At 46.9% G+C, this 15294-nt stretch overlaps 1 protein-coding gene across 1 annotated transcript in view; it reads left to right on the top strand.

Annotated features, from left to right (window-relative positions):
* The window catches only part of NRG2 (neuregulin 2), a 63293-nt gene extending 48438 nt beyond the window's left edge, over window positions 1-14855 (top strand). Inside the window, exons 6-11 of the mRNA XM_009890694.1 lie at window positions 2900-2923; window positions 7313-7415; window positions 8358-8481; window positions 9790-9917; window positions 12539-12763; window positions 14198-14855. Coding sequence (XP_009888996.1) covers window positions 2900-2923; window positions 7313-7415; window positions 8358-8481; window positions 9790-9917; window positions 12539-12763; window positions 14198-14855 — 1262 coding nt within the window. The remainder of the gene's footprint in view (window positions 1-2899; window positions 2924-7312; window positions 7416-8357; window positions 8482-9789; window positions 9918-12538; window positions 12764-14197) is intronic.
* The last annotated feature ends 439 nt before the right edge of the window (window positions 14856-15294 follow it).

Below are 15294 nucleotides of genomic sequence, written 5' to 3'. Positions count from 1 at the left end.
CTATCAGCGTGGAGTGAATCCCCATCTGGAGGAGCTGGAGGACTTACCTGGACCTCATGCTTCTCCCTGTGTGGTTAATGTCCACAGATGGGACTGTTGCCCAAAGGTCTCTCGGCATCCCCAGCAGCCAAGTGTGCCAGACTGCCAGTCTAACTGGGAGGGTGAGTAAAATGCAGGTTGACTGAACTGTTGTAGGACACAGTGCAGGTGCTACACGTCATGCTAAACATCTTCTCTGCCTAGCAGCAAATATAACCCAAAGCTTTTAAAGATGTGTTACTTTTCCTGATCAACCTCTTAAAAAAGCAAAGGAGATTTCTTTCAAACATGGCAAGCAGTCACAAATATCTTTTGCTCCGGAACAAAATAAGTTGTTGTGTCTAGAAGAAATCTTGATTTCTCAAACATGTTTGCTTCCAAGTGGTATATTGTTGATATAAAAGAGGCATGCACTATGTGGTAACCCATGTTCATGAAGATGATACCCCTCTGATGAATGCAGAATGATTACATTTTGAAGCAATGTTTTTCCCAGAGCTGGGGTTGTCTCATTAGTCTCTGGATTGTAACATGTTGAATAATTTTGAACAGTCTCTTCTTTAGAGAAGAGGCAAACACTCCAAATCCCAGCCTACTCTTGAAGTGTCTCCTCCTCCACTGTCCCAGCACAGAAAGCAATGTCTGCCCAGGCTGGGAGGACCTCCTGAGCAGGGGAATGGGAGAGTGTTTGATGTTATGGGCGATACAGAAGCAATGTCTGTAGCCTGAAATGATGATAGAGAAAGTGTTGAGTAGCCGTGGGCATCAGATGCAGGAGCATAGGCTGGGGTAAGGCTTCCTCTATCTGCAAAGCTACTGGTGGGTTTGTAGGCATAGGCAGGCACTACATTCCAGCTGCAGCATGGTTGCATGGTTTCTCTCCTCCTCAGGGAAACTGCAGCTACAACACAATGAGCTAGCTGGCTGTATCTGCTCCATGGGAAGCCAAAAGAAACTGCAGTTCTGATGTGAGAGTGACAGTGGGAAGGCTAAAGTTTCTCAGATCCTGCCCACCGCCTCTGTTTGCACAGGCATTTCTGAGTTTGCAAAAAAAAACCAAACCCATGAAATGTTTTGAACTGCATCCATTTGTAGCTGTAGATGTTGCAGCAAATCCTGGAACAGGGAGGAAATGTGGCATTATAGGCAGTATGCAGCTATCAAATGGATCAATAGCGTAGATACATAGATGAAACTTAATGTATCTCTGCATGCAGTTGTCATAGTGTCAGATGAAATGGTGTGTTTCATGGTATCATGCCTTAGGAAAGGTCAAGGCTAGATGCGATAACCAAGAGGTTTACGATGAATGTATTCTGTCCAGTTCTCTGCTGCCCACCACATTGTGTCCACGTCACTGCAACTTGTACAAAATGACTGAAATGCATGGTAGAGTTTGCCGTTCCTTTTGCACAAATGTGAGATGTGAAGCAGAGAGCAGCCAGGTTTTGTGGCCTTTAAATTATACAAAATTTAAAACAACCCAACCCCATCCAACTTCTGCCCCCTCAAAAAAAAAACCCAAAAAACCCAAACATCAGTATTGATTTGAAGAGAAGAACCTGAGAACCTGCTTTAGAAAACATGTTTACATGTTCTGTGACAATTAGTGCTAATTTCCTCCTCTGCCTAAATTTTGAACAGCATTGCAAAAGAAGGCCAGTATTTCTGTGCAGCAAAACCAGTTCCTATAGAAAACGTAGCAGATAAATCTGGACATCTCCAAGCTGCAAATAATCTTGTGTATATGGTGATTTGGAACAGCCGAGCTCACTTTTCTGTACAGTGATAATTATGGAGCACTTTATGTAAGAAAACCTGTCTTTAGGTGAGGCCTGTACCCAGAAAATTACTAAAATTCAGGAAGCCTGTTTTGGATAACTGTGTTGTTGATTTGTTAGATAAATTACTTTGCTTAGCACTACATCTGCAAGATGAACTGCAATCTTACTTGTAATGAATATGAATCTGTAAGCAGATGCTCCAATTTGTGCTTTTTTCAGCATGCTTGTTATTTCCGAAACAATGCAGAACCACAGCAGAAGTGAAATGTGGAAGATCACAGACTTGAGGGAAACTTCCAGTGCAATTTGCACTTTTAGATCCGCAAGAGATTTGTTGCCTTGCCTGGGCAATGAATCCCTTGCGGCATCCGCAGTTCGACTGCGGATCTGTACCAGCAGGAGCAGTGCTTGCACAACTGACATGCCATCAGGTGATTTACGGGCAGTGCTGCCAGATGATGCTGTGCATCCGAGACCAGACTTGAGGTCGCGGGCAGCAGAATTGTGCTGGTGGACCTCAGGGCCCTGTGCAAGTGCTCGCACATCTGTCTGCCCGGCGCTCGTCTTTGGTGCAGAGGCCCCTGGGCAGAGAGCGGTGTGTGAAACCATGCAGGGCATATTTTACCTGTAGAAAGTGAATGAATGGTTTTTACCAGGTTCATGCAGTTGCTATGTGTTTTAACCTGTCAGGAACTGTTTCAGAACAAGTGTATTTTTTTTTCTTTTCTTTATTTTTTTTTCTGCTTAATCTTTGAATTCCATATCAGGTACTAACAAACATGGCTCATCTCAAAAGAATTCATAATTAACTAAAAGAATTCATAATTAACTGAAAGAATTCATAATTAACTTCCACTGCAATTTGTTTGGGTCTTTCTTTACATAAGATACAAGCTCTGGTGGGAATTTGAAATGCTCTGAAGCATACACTATCTTCTGTGTAACTGCTGCTGAGCTTACAGAAAAGCTAAACTGCTGTAACTGCACAGTGTGTTTGTATATTAGAGATCTCTGACAGACCTGTTTTTCTTTTTCTTTTTCTCTTTCTCTTCCTTGTCTTCTTTCTGCATTGGCAGAGCATCTTGGATTTGAATTAAAGGGTATGGAACAACCATTCATTTATTAATCAGAAGCCATTAAGAGCTGCCCACATTATATTTATGGCTTTAATGGGATGATTAAAAAATCAGCTGTTCTGTTCTCTTCCCTGGCACCAAGATAGACATTTGGATTGAAAAAAATAAAAAAAAAACCAAAACAAAACAAAGCAAAACACAAAATCTAAATGTAAACCTATAAAAATGCACGTGTATTTTTAGCAGCACTTTTTTCTTTGTTTCAAGCAGCAGCCTGGTGTGTGTGGCATGACTGGGATGTTACAACTGCCATACGTCTCCTCATTCAACATGCTTTTGTGTATTTAACTGAAGAGCTGGAGTTTGTGTCCATCCAAAAGGTTGCCAGCAGGCACCACTTGGGAACGGGCAGGCATTCCAGGAACAGGAAGGCAAGGTTTAGGAAGATCAGGGCTTTTATAGAAATTGACGTCCTAGACACACTAATCTCCACTGGATCCTACGAAGGGTCAGGATAAGCTTTGCTGTTCCTCCTCCCAAAGGTTAGCAGCTTATTTTGGTTCTTGACCGGGAGAAAACTATTCCAAGAAAGGTGGCATGTGATGAGTTAGTCTAGAAAACAGTGAGCCCAGGGAAGTCATTAGTCTCCCATGAGAGTGGAGGGTGTAATTTTGACCATCATGGTGGCAAGCAATGAAGTTTTGGAAAGCACTGCAGTAACTTAAATGCTTTAAAAAATATTCCCTTTGGGCAATTACCTGCTCCTGCCCAGTTGCTCATAATCCTATTATTTTTCTTCCATTCTTCTCAGTATGTTTTTAGAAATATGTCAAGTATGTCTTGAATAAGCACCTTGGAAATCAAATCCTTGAGGCTAGGTGTCCCTTTAGTGTACAGGCCAACCCTAGGAAGGGCTTGGTCAGATGAGAGTAGAGAGATTTATCTTTATCACTTAAAAACATTGACTTAGCAATGTCACCTAGAGCAGTTATTCACATGAAGACACTTCAGTTCCTTTTGCTAGAGGTATAGGGACAGCAGTCTTTCACTTCTGGATCCTAAATTGGCTTCTCAGGTCCCTGAGGTGGAGGGACATGCACTAATTGAAGCTGGAGAAACTTGTCTCCTCTGGTTTTTGCGTGCCTGATCCACCAGGGTTGGTCTGTATCCCCCAGCAGTTCTTCCCTACTGCAGAAAATGTGTGCATTTTGTGGTCAGGTGTTTCAGAGAAAGTGGTGCTGCTAATGCTAATACACTTAAATAAACTTTAAAATTGAGGATTTTTGGCATCCCTTTTTTGTTGACCTTTTGTCCTTTTCCTCATCCATTCTCAATGTCATCACAGAACCGCACACATCCTGTTCCCAGTCTGCAGTTGTCTCTTCTCTGTCATTTGTCTTTCACTTTCATGCGTTGCTGTGACACCCATGGCTGGACTGTGATTCTGTCGGCATTGTGTGGCACCACATGGTTTGTTCATAGTGTTTGCTGATGTAGAGTGACGATGCTGCTGATGAAGACGTGGTGTTTGTAGAGTGTAGAGACACAAATGGACAAGTCCTGCTCCAGGATCTTAGCTTCTCAAATACAAAATTGTAGTGTGCATTCTCTTATTTTCTTTCTGTTACTGTTGAGATGGTTTTGTGTAACATGAAGATACTGTGTTATCGAGCGTCAACTTTAATGAGATGTTAGGAGCCAAGCTAAATTACTATCAGTGGGTCATTTAATTTTTAGTATTGCTGCAGTGACGCACAGCCTCACACTTCACTGCTTCACAGAGCAGAGCTGTCAGCTCAAGACAGAGAGGCGAAATCTGCATTTCTGATGAACTGAAACATTCCCCGTGCAATTCAGGTGAAGGTTCAGGGCAGTCAGACGTACCAGAGTCAGGATCCCATACTAGTGTAATCACCAGAACACAGGCTGTGATTTGAGCCTTGGGCAAAAAAAAATGTCATATAGGTAATAGGTTAAAAAAAAAAAAAAGCCATATTTTTTGCTCTTTCTTCCTCCTCCATGATTCAAAGGGAAGGATTTACACCTGGAAAAAAGTCTTTGTAGCAAAAAACATAACTGGTGAAGAATCTTGGAAAAAATTGGCTTCATGGATGGGTTCATGGTGAAAACTGACCTCCTGCCCAGCCTTTTTTTTTTTTTTTTGGTAAAAGTAGTTTTTGCTGGGTAGTAGCAAAATTCTTGCCCGGTGCCATCCATAAACAGGACATGATCCTTGCTGGTCTTCTGGATTCTGATAAAATCTCTGAAACTCCTGTCTGAAGGAGAGAGCTGTACAGCTGGAATCCAGGTCCCAGAGGTGTGCAAGAGCAAGAACACTTGTCTGCCATGGTTGCTGATGCCTGGAATAGGGCATCTGTGCAAGGGAAACATGTTGCTGAAGTAGGTGTTTCACCCCAGAGTGAGTTCTTTCCCCATGCCAGCTCCACCTGGTTCCTTGCGGTAAAACACAAGGAGTATAAGGTCAGCCAGCACCCAAACCCCCCTCTATGGGCAGGTACCAGGCTGTACAAGCTCTGAGGAGGTGCAGAACCAGCTGGTGAAGCTGCTGCAATGCAGTAACTTTGAGCCCAAAGCGAGACCCATGACCTGTCGTTCCTGGTCCACACCACCATGGAGAAGGAGTCTGGGAGAGTCTCGGCTGTCCTCCTCTCTAGTGAGTGGTGGGACATTGCCTTCCTGGCAACTCCACCGGCACCCCGAATGCCTCATGATGCCAAAGTCCAGTGCACAAATGACATGGGTGGAAATGTGTTTCTTTAAACTGTAGCTTTGCACCACAGGCATGAAGCAAGCTCTGCTGATTATGTTTTGCATCTCCATGCCAGGGCTGTCATTCTCAGCCCTTGTTTAGCAGGTCTTTCTTCATTCCCATTTTAAGAGTTTTGAGTAGAAAGAGATAAATATTTTTCCTAGTGCTTTTTTTTCTTCCAAAAATACTTTTTCCTTCCTAAAATGGCAAGGTGAAATTGGTCTAAATATTCAGTTATCTGGAATGTTTCACTTCTTCCCCCTTGCTTTTTTTGCTAAAGTCTAGGCCCAGGGGTTTCTGGGACCAGACCTGTTTCTCTTCTGGTTTTGTATTTCATTGTTTGGTAGCACGGGGGATATCATATCGTCCATTCAAGGTATTTAGTGTGGCATGGTGAACCATGCCGAGCGCAGCAACCACGGCATGAGTTTTATTGCCTAATCTATATGAAAAAATATTTCAATGATTATTAAAAACACCACAAACCCCAATAACTTCAACATTAACACATAGTATGGGGGCACGAGGATATCGTTCATAGATGCTGAACTAAAATATGGCAGCTGTGCACTGGATCCTTCTTTCAGTCATCCAGCTGGAGAACCAAATTGCCTCTGCTGATCTCAGTGGAAGTTGCTGGATGTTGTCAAGAAGAGAATCTGCTCTGGTGTAGCCACAGAGGAAAAGGTGTCCTTGCCATGCGATTGCTGCCTCGGCATAGTTCATTTGCACTGCAAGCAACATCCTAGTGTTTCCTTGGAGCTCTGATTAATGTGAATGAATTTACTCACTTCCAGCATGGTCTGGGTTTTGATGCAGGTGACTGAATTTTCTGTTTTGAAAGGTGGTCCATGACAAATGGTGATATTTGAGAGAAGCAGCAGCATGCTGCTTGAACTTCGTGTGTGCATCTGAGTTACCTGGTACAATGGAATTAATCGCTTCTTAGGGTTTAATTAAAAAATCCATAACTGTAATTGGTTACTGTATTTTAATTACTCCACTCCCTTTTCTTTGTCTAATGCGCTATCACTTTTCCATCTTCATTCTGCTTTTTGACTATTTTAGGATGTCCCTTTCAGCACCTACATGCTTTGGGGCCTGTTGCTTGGTGGTTTCTGTCACACCGCTGAGCTCCAGGGCATGCAGCCGCTGCAAGGAAAAGGCATTCTGAGTCCGTCAGAGCAGAGAGCCTGTGATGAGAGCATCACAGGGCATGCATGTATGTGGTGAGTGGGGGATGCTCGGGGACTTCCTTGGTAGGCTACTAAGTTACTGAGAAGGGGGGATCTGCTGAAAGGGAGAGGAGAATTGTGGGGCTTTTTGAGATTAGTCATCAAGTTACTCTACGGGAAAAGAAGAAGTGAGAAGCATGTTTGAGCGCAGAAGGGGAGAGCTACTGAGCAAAAGAGGGCAAAGGTGCAGAGAGACAAAAGGAGTGAAGGTCTCTTGAGGGGTGAGTAAGGTTGGGCCAGCTGCTCTCAGGTTTGGGGCAGCTATTAGAGATGGGCATTGGATTGGTAGGAGGTCTGACTGAGCCCTGTTCTCCATCTCACCCACATGCAGTGCTGGTTCCTATGCAGCCACGTGCATCCCTGGTGCTGGAGCCCATTTGTAACTAGTTTCTTTCTCTCCATTTGCAGAAGCGGAAGAGCTCTACCAGAAGAGAGTTTTAACCATCACAGGAATCTGTGTTGCCTTGCTTGTGGTGGGCATCGTCTGTGTGGTAGCTTACTGTAAAACCAAGTGAGTACGGGTGGTTAACAGACAATAACTGGCCAGAGGTTACTGAGTGGTGGTGTTCATGCTTCATGCTTTCACGCTCTTCACCCAAATGCTATTTTAAGGAGATCCTGTGCTGTGCTATTCCCAGGAAGGTGTCATGAAGGAGGCCAGGGAAGCCATCTACCAAGCTGTGCCTGAGCAGGATGTTTTCCTGGGACCATTTGCTTATCCCCTGAATCAGGATCATTTTGCCCAGCCAGGTGATGTTGTGTTACTAGGAAAAGCTGGCCCACAAGCCAGCAGCTCATCTCCTGAGAGCCGAAGCACACTGGGCTGCTGTGCACAAGCTGTTGCCTCAGCTATGTACATTTTGGGGACTTTCAAAGCAATCTTGATGGAATAAGAGTCTTGGGGACTCTCTTATGGCCAGCCTTCCCAGCCTGGATAGCACCTTTGTCCCTACTTAGCCTGCACCTCGCCTCAGTTCAGGGTGCTGCTGGGACATGGCGGGTCTTGTGGAGTGGATGTCCTGCCAGGGGCACAGGTAGGCTTTGCCACTTTGTGCTCAATGCAGGACAGGTTAAGTGCCTTGCCACCAAGGCCAAGCCAGGACCTGCTTCCCCTTTTCCTTCTCCCTGATTTTCTCCTCCACTCCCAGTGCCATGGTGCCCCTGCTGCACTGCATTGTGCTGGGCCTTGTCTTGCAAAACAGGACCCTGGACACAGCTTCCCAAATTGCCCATGATGAGAAAGGTTCACCTTTCTTTGAAAAAGCAGCAGAAGGTGGCATATGTTGAATGCGCTGTTTCTTCCTGTTTGCAGCTTTCCACAAACACCATTGAAACGTCAAGTGTTTCCAAGACTTGCCCTCTCTATCGTCTGCATCCCCCAAGGTGTCTCTGAGGGCAGAGAGCCCCATGAGATAGGTCTTCCTAATAGATTTTTTTCCTTTCTGTTTTAAAGGAAACAAAGAAAACAAATGCATAATCATTTACGGCAGAACATGTGCCCTGCCCATCAGAACAGGAGCCTTGCGAATGGACCAAGCCATCCACGTTTGGATCCTGAAGAAATCCAAATGGCTGATGTAAGATCTTTTGTCTCCATCTCCCTGCATGTTACTGAGTCCCTATTTTCTTCCAAGGATTTGATGTGGATGTGTATGCTAAACATCTGTGTGCATGTGAGTGAGGAGCAAAACACTAACAAACTTGAACAAAAAGATCAGATTCAGTGTAGAAACATTTCCAAAACCAGCATCTGAAGGGAAATGTGATTTTACTTTGAAGAACAGGATGAGATTAGGGCACTTGAGACAAGCTTGTTTTGAGGAATCAAGTGTGATCCTGTTTTCCTCTGAGAGGTGTTCCTGATGTTTCCTGTTTATTAAGCTATCCTGTTAAGCCCCACTTTGCGGCATGACAAATGTGATTGGCGTGGCAGTGGCCAGAGCCGCCATGGTGACCGTGTTGTGCTGAAGCATGTCATGGTGATCTCGTCAGCACCACGTTAGCCCACCTGACCATACCAAGACTTGTGTCCTGGGCAAAGTGGGATGTCCTGGTGGGGTGCCAGTGCCACACCAGTGAGAACGATCTGAGAATTTAGGACCAGATCCAGAAGGGCGATTCAGCCCCTCTCATGACTTCAGACACATGAGATTCCCATCAAATTCCATGAACTCAATAGGACTGTCAATGTGCTTAAGTGCCTTGCTGGACCAAGGCATTGAAAGGGGTCAGGAAAAGGGAGGTGGGAGGCAGAGCCAAATGAGAAGAAGTACTGATGGAAATGAATATGATGAATTGGTTACAAGCACTGCTGGGTCACCCTTTGGCTGTTAAAATGTAGCTATGTTGAATCCCAGTCATGAAGGAAGAGGGAAAGGGAATTTCTAAGAACCACAGCCCTGTGGCCGCAAAGTACTGACTTCCCTAGAGAGCTTGGTGTCCCTGTGAAAAGCAGTGCTTCTTGTTAGATGAAAGAATATCTCAGCATAAATATTTGGATTACAACTGGTGTTTCTGTAGGACTTGTATCTCTGGCAGATCTCATGTGGTTTTCTGTTCGCTGGTACTCTGTTGGGTGTGTAACCTCCTGCGAGCAGAGGTGTTTTTCTGCTCAGTAGCTACACGTGGTACCACTGTCCTCAGGGGAACCCTTTGGCTCTTCATACCCTTTTGCAGTCCCTGTGCCACGGCCCTTTTCCAAAGTGTTCAAAATGCAAGGGCAGAAAAGAGCCTCCAACCTCCTTGTCTCTTTCCATGGGGTGCGGAGCTGCCGGGTTCGCTCAGACTTCATCTGATTTCCCCAGAAATAATCAAGGCAGATGAATTTGGCTGTGACAGCATTGGCAAGCTGATGGCTGATCTGTGTGATTCTTCCTATCTTACAGTATATTTCTAAGAATGTTTCTGCCACCGAGCATGTGATCCGAAGGGAAACCGAGACAACCTTTTCGGGAAGTCACTCCTGCTCCCCGTCTCATCACTGCTCCACAGCCACTCCAACGTCCAGCCAGAGGTGATGTATACCATTTTCTCCTGAACTTTCTCCTGCTGTTTACCTTAGGATGCTCTGAGGTTCAAAGCCAGTAAAAGGTTTTCCTTTCACCTCCCTTTCTGTTTTTACTTGATGTTTGGCACTACACTGGCATACAGGCCGTGTCTTTGCTGGCACAGTGAGTTAGTGAGAAGTGTGGAAAGGCGTGACCCTTGACCTGCAGCGAGGTGCCAGCAGGAGCCTGCAGCGCTGACATAGGTGAAAAGTGGGAGGAAATGAGGTTGTGCTTTCACGCTTTCCACAGACACAAACAGGAGGAAAAGGTTTTGCAAGTTGTGGTTGCAACCACACTGGACACCTGCAATAAGTCATTAAGCACACACAGGTTGTTTCATGCTTCACATATTTAGAATGTATTTCTTGTGGAAGGCAAATTACACAAAATATCACAAAATGTTTTGACCAGTTCCTCAAAGCTAGGGTTTGACTTGGGAGTCACAGTTTTTCACCAGAGAAAACACTCCTGTGCGGCTTATCACAGTCCAGAAAGTTGCACTAGAATCTCAGCCTCTGAGGTGGTGGCACCTCTTTCACTGGAATTCTTTCTGAAGCTCTCAGGAAAACTGGGACTAGCAGGAAAGTACCAATAATTCTTGCTATGCAGGAAGAGGCATTTTTTTTTTTTTACACTTCAACATAGCCATGGGGGGAAATAGCAGCATGGCTCAGAAGCCAAAGTTCTCACAGTTTTTGAGAGCATTTAAATTGCAGATGGAGCTTTCCTATTTTTATGATGTCCAGAAAAGTCCTTCAAATGCTCCAGAAAAAATCCTGTGCTGTTTCGAGTTTTGACATTCAGGTTCTTCCTCTTATGCAGCTTTTGTCCTTCTTCCAGTGAGTGGTGGTGGCTCCCTAATAGAGCACTTGCCTTTGAAAAGTGACAGCGAGGTGCAGGGGTCCATATCTACAGCCTGTCAATGATGTATAGATCACATTGCATTGTCTTTATAAAGCAAAAGATGTCCTGGCTTATTTACTTTATTAGCCCAATATGATTGTCTCCATTTGTCCAGGAAGCAATGAATCCTTTCAGCTAAAGCCCAAAGATGGCTTCTGGCAGATTTCTCCAGGGTTCAGGCATTCATCAGGGATGAGCAATTACTCTCAGGGTACAACGCGTTAAGATCAACTTCAGATATTGACCTTAGGTTTTTGGATGAATTCCTCCTCAGACTCCTCTGGCTAGACCTCCAACAAGTAGAGAAGGAGCCAAGAATGATTTGCTGGACTGGAAATGACTGCCTGTGTCCAGGGAAATCCTACCCCTAGTGAGCCAGACGGTGTGTTCTCCAGGTTTTTTTGAATTCATATCCTGCAGCCTAGCCCTGGCTAGGTGTGTGCAAGCTTGAGCCAGGCGCACAAAGTCTCCTGTGCCTGCATGGCATTGCTGGCCTTCCACGCTCACTTCAAAGTCCTGGGACCCCACGGCCAGCCATCCCTGGGCACCCCCTGAGGGCGCAAAGTTGTGTCTGGAGGGCAGCAATAACACATGACAGCTGTGGGGAGACACCTACCTTGCATAGCCTCTGGTCCTGGCTACCTGCCACCTTATCTTCCTGAGTCAAGTGCAGTGAGCAGGTGTTTCTTGAAGTCATGCCAGAGGCAAACTACTGGCATAATCAGGCTCCATTTTACTCCATCAGTGCCTCTAATGAGGACACCGTTTGAAGTTATAAATGAGTGTGGTGGTTGCAGCCGAGCAGGTGCCTGGAGCCATCAATAATTAACAAGTTCTTGGGAAGTCTTAATGAGGCCTGCTGTTGTCTGCAAACCCCCACCCAAAATCCTCTGCCGGCACAGCTTCACCTTTGCAGTTTGGGCATCCAGAGCTGTTGTTCTAATGCATCACATGTTTCTGCTATGAAGAAGGGTCAGACTGGTGGCCATAACACGGGTGGCCCCCCCTGGTGTGTGCATGGCCCCATGGGTCTCCGGTGAGTCCTTACGGGATGTCTTCTTCTCACCAAGACTAGGGCAGGTGGAGCTCCAAGGGCTCAGTAAGGTCTAGCCAACATATCATAGTTTTTCTCTAGCACCTTGAATCTTTTATAAACAGGTGGAAACTGAACATCTAGATCTACCTTTGGTATGCTTTTCTCTGCTGCTAATGAAGTAACTTTGAGTGGGTTTTTTTCTGGCTCCTTTCTGGTAGCATTGCGGAAGGGGCTGTCGCTTGGCAATGCAGATGGCACATTTGAAGATCCTTTGCAGATTTGCCTTGGCACAGCCAGTACGTTGCTCCACACCCAGAACACTTTGCAAGCGCAAAGCAGGAGTTGCCCTGGCCTCCCTCCAGAGGCTGTCCTGTCCTGTCCCCGGCCGTCAGGAGGTGGTGTGATAAATACCTGGTATGCACTGGTTTGCCTTTCTTTACCCTCTAATTGTATTTCCAAGAAGTAGCAAAGAAAGGCAAATCAAAGGCAGGGCTGGGAAGCTGGGCATCCCTGGCCATATGTATCCTAGTGAGAAGGAGAAAGGGGTCACCAGTGCAGGAAAGCATGAGCTGTGCCTGCATGCAGCTCTTTGGAGAAGACCTTGGTGGGTGTTCCTTGCTCACTGTGCATATGGGGTTTGGTCCACAGACATGAAAGCCACACCTGGAGCTTGGAACGGACAGAGAGCCTGACTTCAGATTCCCAGTCTGGGATAATGCTGTCCTCAGTGGGAACCAGTAAATGCAACAGCCCTGCATGCGTGGAGGCACGGGCTCGCCGTGGAGCTGCCTTCTGCATCGAGGACTCACGGAGACCCACGACGCAGTATCGTGACTCGGTGGATTCTCTGCGGGACTCACCGCACAGCGAGAGGTCAGACCCCACTGCTCAGTGCTTGCCCTGCCACAGCAGAGGCAAGCCGTGCCCTTTGTGCCAGACACAAAAAATTTGCCTCTGCCCAACCCAAGAGCAGCAGTCGTGTTAGCACTGGAGAAACTCCAGCTCTGGTCCTACCAGAGGAAGCCACTACGGCAAGAGACCACTCTGGTAGGGGCAGCAGCAAGCACTGCACCCTGCTCACCTGGTGGCAATGTAGGTTTGGAGCACAGGGATGAGAGGATTGGAAAATACCTGGCTGCAATCAGCAACTGGTGAAGAAAAACTGGCTGAGAGCACACCCAGGGCAGCTTGGTAGGCTGGCAGCTCAAGCAGAGTCTAGCCCTCGGGTATATGGGGAAAACATGTGCATCCTTAGCGTAGTCCTGGATGTCCTGGTGAGCGGGGTGCTATATGTGGGCACAGCCTTGGGACAGGATCCAGCCTTCAGGGGAATGCAACTGCAGAGCTGAGACACCATCAGCCAGTGAGAGCCAGCAACAGTCATCCCCTTCCTGGGTCTGGTTCCTCATGGTGCAGAAGCATATCTCCTCCGTTGCTCCAGTGTTTTGTGGGTACCCTGGGTACCTACCCTGGGTAGCCACATGGCTACTTTCAGGCAGTTATCCTTCAAGTTAGTGGGACTGGTCCATGGGGAAGAAGAGAAAGGCAGCATCTGCTGCTTTCTCATTCCTGTCCCCAGGCAGGACAGGCAGGCAGGCTGACCCAGCTCCTACAGAAGTCTCATACTTCACAAGACACACGGGTAAAAAAGCACTGGATGAGCCAGGGAGCCTGGGCAGCCTGAAATGAGCAGACACCCCAATTAGCACTGTCAAGAGGAAATGAAATCTGCTGCTTAGAAAGAGGTGATGCCAAAGAAAGGGCTTTTTGGAGAGGGGCTAGACCAGATGTGAGTTGCTACACTGATGTCACTAGAGTAGATGGAAGTGGTAGATGCCTTTTTGAGACACAAGATTTTTGCTAAGTCAGAGGAAGGCTTTCCGCATCTGTGGCCTGAGCAGGAGGAGGGCATTTCAGAGACCTTCCTTGGAGGCAAGCCTGGCAGCTTCAGAGGGAACAGAAAAGCAGCTGGTCCGCAGATGAGAGGCAGGGAAGTCTTGATTCAGCCTGCTGGCAGATGCTGCAAGGTTTGCAGTGATGCAGGGTGGGAATTGCACACCTGAGTCCCTCGGGAGGGGTAGTCCTGGGATACACAGTGCCCAAGAGCCCGCCGAAGGCAGCAGCTCATCCTCCCTCGGCACAGCTGTGCAAGGTCCCTCGGCCTGGTCCCCCAGGAGATGCTGAGCTCCAGGATTAGGTGCACTGGAGACCTCATGGGTCACTGTCCCAGGTGTTCGGCAGAGCGCAGGCACAGCTGGAGGTTTTTGGGGTTGTTCGGTGTCCAAATGGAGGTGTTACTTCTTTCAGGTACGTGTCGGCCCTGACCACACCAGCACGCCTATCGCCTGTCGACTTCCACTACTCGATGGCCACACAGGTGCCCACCTTCGAGATCACCTCCCCCAACTCGGCGCACGCCGTCTCCCTGCCGCCGGCGGCCCCCATCAGCTTCCGTGTGGAGGAACAGCAGCCCCTCCTGCGTCGGTACCAGCTCCCCTTCCAGGACACGCAGAGGTACGACAACTACTACCAAAGGAAGACCTACCTAAATGACAGCATGGGGAGCCTGCCCTCCAGCCCCTTCCGTATCACGGAGGATGACGAGTACGAGACGACGCAGGAGTACGTCACAGCGCTAGAGCAGCCAAAGAAAACAGCCAGCAGCAACAGGCGGTGGAAAAAATCCAAACTGAACGGGCACGTCCCTCACAGAGCCAGAGCCGTCCGGGACTCCTTCTCCTTCAGCAGCGCTTCTTACAGCGAGTCTGACGAGGAGCTGGTGGCCGAGAGCACCCCCTTCCTAAGCACTCAGAACAATGAGGCGGCGCACACAGAGTCGCCCCCGCTCCACCGGCCGGGCGACAGCCGGACTCACTACTCCTGCAGCAGACACAGCACTCACGGAGAGAGCGGGCGCAGCAGCCTGGTGCACACGACGCCCAAACCGGACCCGGATCCTCTCTAGGCACCTCCCAGACTCGCGCACCCGCAGACGTAACCCGCATGGAGAAGGCCGAGGAGGGAGACGAGACAAAACAAAACAAAAATAAATATTTTTATTTTATATAAAAGAGGGAAAAAATATAACAAATAAAATGTTTTATTTTCATTTTAGCAAAGTTGTCTTATAATAGCTAATGGCAATGACTTTTTTATAGGGAATCTCTATTTATATGTAATGTCTTGATTTACAGCTTCAGAGAAAAAAAAGTAAAAAAAAATGAAGAAGAAAAGAAAACAAACAATAAAGTTAAAAAAAAAGTGGGCCAATTTTTGACTACTTAAAAATAGAAAACAAAACTATCGTGGTGCCTTTTGCTGTATGCTAGTGCTGGGATTCATGCCGAGGATTCTGTTTCAGTAGCATTTTTAAGATCATAGATTTTTGTTTGGGAGACAACCTG

Source organism: Charadrius vociferus, unplaced genomic scaffold (genome assembly GCF_000708025.1).
Source record: "Charadrius vociferus isolate BGI_N301 unplaced genomic scaffold, ASM70802v2 scaffold828, whole genome shotgun sequence".
Taxonomy (NCBI): domain Eukaryota; kingdom Metazoa; phylum Chordata; class Aves; order Charadriiformes; family Charadriidae; genus Charadrius; species Charadrius vociferus.
Note: the sequence above shows the minus strand (reverse complement) of the source record. Positions and strands in the feature narration are given on the sequence as shown.